The 5164-nt window shown below is 49.2% G+C and overlaps 1 protein-coding gene across 1 annotated transcript in view; it reads left to right on the top strand.

Moving 5' to 3' along the window:
• ACVR1C (activin A receptor type 1C) overlaps positions 1–4396 on the top strand; it is a 13108-nt gene extending 8712 nt beyond the window's left edge. Inside the window, exon 8 of the mRNA XM_015635554.3 lies at positions 434–4396. Coding sequence (XP_015491040.1) covers positions 434–559 — 126 coding nt within the window. The 3' untranslated portion in view covers positions 560–4396. The remainder of the gene's footprint in view (positions 1–433) is intronic.
• Positions 4397–5164: the final 768 nt, after the last annotated feature.

Raw genomic sequence — 5164 nt, 5'->3', positions numbered from 1 at the left:
TCCTGTCCCCAGAGCCATGGCACCTGGTTCTGTTCCCCAGAGCCCTGGTACCAGTTCCTGTCCCCAGACCTGTGGTACCGGTTCTGTTCCTGTCCCCTGGTACCGGTTCCTGTCCCCTGGTACCGGTTCTGTTCCTGTCCCCAGACCTGTGGTACCTGGTTCTGTTCCTGTCCCCTGGTCCCGGTTCTGTCCCCTGGTACCGGTTCTGTTCCTGTTCCCAGAGCTGTGGTACCGGTTCTGTTCCCTGGTAGCGGTTCTGTCCCCTGGTCCCGGTTCTGTCCCTGGTACCAGTTCTGTTCCCTGGTCCCGGTTCTGTCCCCTGGTCCCGGTTCTGTTCCTGTTCCCAGAGCTGTGGTAGCCAGTTCTGTCCCCTGGTCCCGGTTCTGTCCCCTGGTCCCGGTTCTGTCCCATGGTACTGGTTCTGTTCCCCCAGGCTCTGCGGGTTCTGGGCCGGCTGATGCGGGAGTGCTGGTGTGCCAGCGGTGCCGCACGCCTCACCGCGCTGCGCGTCAAGAAGACGATCTCACAGCTCTGCGCGCTCCAGGACCCCAAAGGCTGAGAGCGCTGGCCGCGGGACCGGAGGGGAAGGCGTTCTGCTGTCCATCTTTGCACGTGTGATTGTATTTCTGTCTCTGTCTACCTCAGCTCGATGGTTCCGTAGCGCGGTGCCCAGGCGGAACTCCGGCCCGGAGAGTTGTGCTGGGCCCTGGCGCGCGGCAGCCGGGACTCGGAGCTTGGGGTTGGTACAGCGAGCCCGTGACTTGCTTTGGGTTTTTGTGTAAATCAGACACCGGTGAATCCCAGGAAGGAGCTTGGAGAGTCGTGACAGTGTAAAAATTCCTTTTGCTGTTGTGCTTTTCATCCTTGTCAGCCTCAAATGTCCTGGAAGTGTCTGGTGCTGGTTAACGCCTGTTTGTGGGAGAAACCTCATGTTCTGTCCTCAAACCAAGTAAAAGACCAAATTAACCCAGCCTTGCACCTTTTTTTTTCTTGCAGGGATTTGAAAAGGGGTTGTCAGTAAATGCTTTTTGAATTACTATAATTAACCAAGCAATTAGAAAAAATGGAAATTCCAATAAGTGTGTGCACTGTGAACAAAGGCATTGAGTCAGTTCCTTATTAACATTTATTTTTATAGCCTCAATTTCACATTCAATACCATGGTTAAAGTTTGAGTTGTTTTGCTCTGTCTTTTTTTCATCAAACAGATCAATGAAGGGACAGATTTTAATTTCAGCAGTTGGTAGGAAAAAAAAATAGAGGCAATACTTTTCTCTTAGCTGTGAAGGGATGGAACAGGAGAAATTCTACCTAAACTGGGAAAATATTTTTTAGCAATGTTTTTCCAATCACTGGCAGAATTATTTTAGTGCCTTTTGATGTATTGGGGGGAAGCTTTAACAAAAGCCAATACAGCCTGTTCAGAGGTTTCTTGCAGAATTCCTTAACAGCACCAGGCTGGTGATGAATATTAACATTTCTGACCAGGTTTCCATAATATCACAAAAAATAATATCAGCAAAGGGAGTTGCTGTGTTAAAATTCAACAATGTTCTGGCATTTTATGAATTTTGGGCCACTGAATATAACATTGGAATATTTTTAATAGGCAAAATTATGTATTTTGTAGTCTTACGGTTTTGAAATGTTTCTAAACCCTGCTGGCCCAAGGAAATGAATCCCAAAGATGTTTCCAGAATAGCAAAGCCTTGCAGAAATCTGATGTGGCCCCGTGGCTCCGTGGCAGGCAGCTGTTGGCTGATCACAGTGTCCCAGATCAGTCTCTGGGGACAAATCCCTTGGCTGGAGCCCCTGCAGGGAAGAGCGTGTTGGACCTTTCCTGAGTGCGTGGTCAGCAGTGCCGTCACCCCCGGCCTCACCCTGACCTCCTCACCCTCAGGACTTTGTGGTGCTGGTGGCTGCTGCCTGCCCAGGGACAGCCTCTGGTGCAATGTTCCCGTTTGCCCAGGGTTCAGTCACTCCTGCAGGCTCTGGGCTGTGCAGACACATTTCCATAACTGCTGCTCCTCCAGAGTGGTTTCTCAGATATCATCACGAGATATCTGAGATCCACGGCAGGCTGGATGGGACCTGGAGCAACCTGGACAGCTGGAAAGGGTCCCTGCCCAAGGCAGGTAAAAAGGGACAGGCTTTAAGGTCTCTTCTCACCCAAAACCATTCTGGGGTTCTGTGAATCTGTTCCTCTGTGCTTCAAGTGCACGAGCTACCCCGTGGAGCTCAGGGATGTGACTTTGAAGGCTGTTTGAGGGGTAATCTTGGCACCTGCATGATCCAAACCTTGGTGCTCACTTGACTATCAAACCTCGGATCCAGAATCTGTTCTTGTAGTATGTACAAGAACATACTTACCTTAAAAAATCCTTATCTTAAAAAGGAAGAATCAAAGCTTTATTTTTTTAAGTGGGAAAAGAGTTTCAGTTTTCAGTTTCCCCCCTGGAGTCTCTGAAAATTGTTGGCCAGCCCAGTTATTTGGACCAGACCCTCTTGGTGCCTGGCTGGGAAGAGTGGGTGGAGGATGCTCAGGCTCAGCTACTCCTCACACAGGTCACAGCTGCAGCCCTGGACGTGCTTTAACCTTTTCCCTGGACATATCTCTTGGCATCTGACATTATGGTCTGTTTGCCCTGGCTTTTCACCTAACTCAGTATTTTTGCACTGGTTTTCTTTTCTCTTGCTGTTGAGAGGTGAATGTACATTTTGATGGACTAGAGTTGGACATAACTGAGCCAAGGGGCTGATGTTGTTGTACTGAGCTCTGAAGTGTTTGTAAACTCTACACTCCTTTAGAAAAACTCCAAAGAACCCTTGTTTTAGTTGCCTTTCCCCTCCATGTGGGTTTGTCCTGTTCTAATTTAAGCACAGATATTATGCCAAGACACTTCTGTGCAGTCTAGGGAGGCTTAGGTTTCCTCAGAGGTTACAACATTCCTCATAATCTTCATTTAAAGCACAAGTTCTTAAGATCATGAAAATTTTCAAGGTCAAGGATGCTCGAAACCTGCCACCACATTCAGCCTCTCTTAATTGATGCTTCTAAATGGGGGGAGTTACCAATATTTTATAATTTGCTTCTAATAACAATCTAAAGTTTAATGTAGGGATTATGCACTGGAAGGGAAAGTTAATTAATGTTTCCTGTAGCACCTAATTTTTTTTGAGTTACTTGAACTGCTGCCCCCAGACACTCCTTGAGAAATTCAGGCTGTAATCTCCTCTGCTCTTCCCTACTTTTATAATTTGCACTTAATCAAGCTCATTCCCTCACATGACACTCTAAAGAATCCTACAATATTTTAGTCATTGCAATGTCACTTTTTTGCTGGTACTAGATTCAGGAATTGTAAATAAATGAGTTTAGAAATGTGCCCGGTCCCTCGAATGTGTCTGGGCTTTGGGCAGGGACAGTTCTGCCCAGTCCCTTCTGCCCGGAGCTCCTGTGCCAAGGGTGGCCTTGAGGCTGTCCCCAGCTCCCCCTGGCTCGTGGGAAGGAGGTGTTTGGGTTTTGCCTGGGGACAATGGCACAGGACAGGGACAGGGGTGACACTGGGGCTCTGCCTGGGGCGAGGACAGGGCTCTGGCTGTGGCAGGTGTCTCTGCTGCCTCCTTTGGGCACACGCCTGGAGAGGCACAAACCCGTTTTTTTGGGTTTTTGCTGCTCAAACCCCCTGCTGTGGGTCAGTGGGGTCACGGATGTCCTTGGGGTGTCCTTGGGGTGTCCTTGGGGTGTCCTTGGGGTGTCCCTGGGGAGCTCTGGGCCAGCAGCTGGGTGCCCCAGCAGCACTGCAAGCGTGTCCCCTCCTCTGTCCATGTGTCTGCTCCATCCCCAGGGGCTCTGGGACCCCAAAGCCCCAAGGCTTTTAGGGAAACCTGTCCATGTTCTGCTCTGATGGGCAGAACAATACTTATGAATGTACAGGGAATAAGCATTGAGGTACAGTATATTTCTACAGAATATAAGAAATGTGCAATAAGTTGTAACTTACACTGAATGTATTTTTGGCAGAAATGGACCGGATGTATTTTGAATGTAGCCATGACATTGTGTCTAAGCCTGCTGTGCTTCTCAGTCTCTAAGAAAAACCTGTCATGCTTTGTCAATTTACAAACCACTTCCTGAGTTGTCTGTTTTTAAAAGAAGCATTAGTATTTTATCTGGAACACTGTAATATTTCTGAACTAAGTATAGCAGTGCAGCGCTAACTTCAACCCTCGTGTTGTGAAATACTGTGTACACTGCAGAGTTATTTTAAAACTATTGCTAAAGTTATTGCTTGATATTGCAGCTGCCTGGATGTAAATAATGGTTTAGCTGTTGTATTTTGTATGCAGATTTGGGGAAGACGTGGCAATTTTAATAAATTCAGCATCCTCTGCCCTTGTGTTCCCGTGGCCTGAAACTGTTCTTCTGTTTATTGTGAGAGGGGAGAAGGCTTGAGCCTGGCTGAGCCTGTAGAAACTTCCCTGGTGGCTGTTGTACCCACGGCAGTGTGAGCTCCCACCGAGCCCCTTTTCATATGAGACCCCCTGGTTGTGCTGTTCCAGCTGTTGAGATTTTCAGTGGTGAACATCTGGATGGGACCAGCTCCCCTGAGCACCTCAGCTCTCGAGTGTGCCTGCTTGAGAATTCCCCTGACACAGCCACGATCTGGGAATTTAAATCAGGCTTCGTTGTAACTTTGAGCATGTCGAAATGAAATCTGCCATGCTGTGACCCAAGAAACTTCAGTGTCTTTGGAAGGATACTGTGGTTTTTTGTGGTTTTGTTTGTTTGTTTTCTCCTTCGAAAGACCTTTGTATGATAGGAGTTCCTGGGGGGCTGTGTGGTCCCTGCACACGTCCAGGGAGGTGGCATTGTCACGGTGCTGACTGTGGGGCTCCCGATGGAGCAGCAGCAGCAGCAGCCAGGGGCTCCTCGGTGAGCACGGCCGGGGTGTCTGTGGCACAGGAGAGCTGCCTGCTGCTCCTCAGGAGGAATTCCTGTCTCTGGGCACTCATTCCCTTCCAGCACACTGGGATGGAGCAGCCGCTGCGGTCCCCGATGCCGCTCCCCGGCCCCGGCAGCAGGACTGGGAGCTTCACCTGCGGAGACACCGCTCTGGCCAGGGCTTGGGAGTCAGAGACAGCAAATTCTTCCATTTCCTCT

The sequence above is a fragment of the Parus major genome, chromosome 7, assembly GCF_001522545.3.
Source record: "Parus major isolate Abel chromosome 7, Parus_major1.1, whole genome shotgun sequence".
Lineage (NCBI taxonomy): Eukaryota > Metazoa > Chordata > Aves > Passeriformes > Paridae > Parus > Parus major.
Note: the sequence above shows the minus strand (reverse complement) of the source record. Positions and strands in the feature narration are given on the sequence as shown.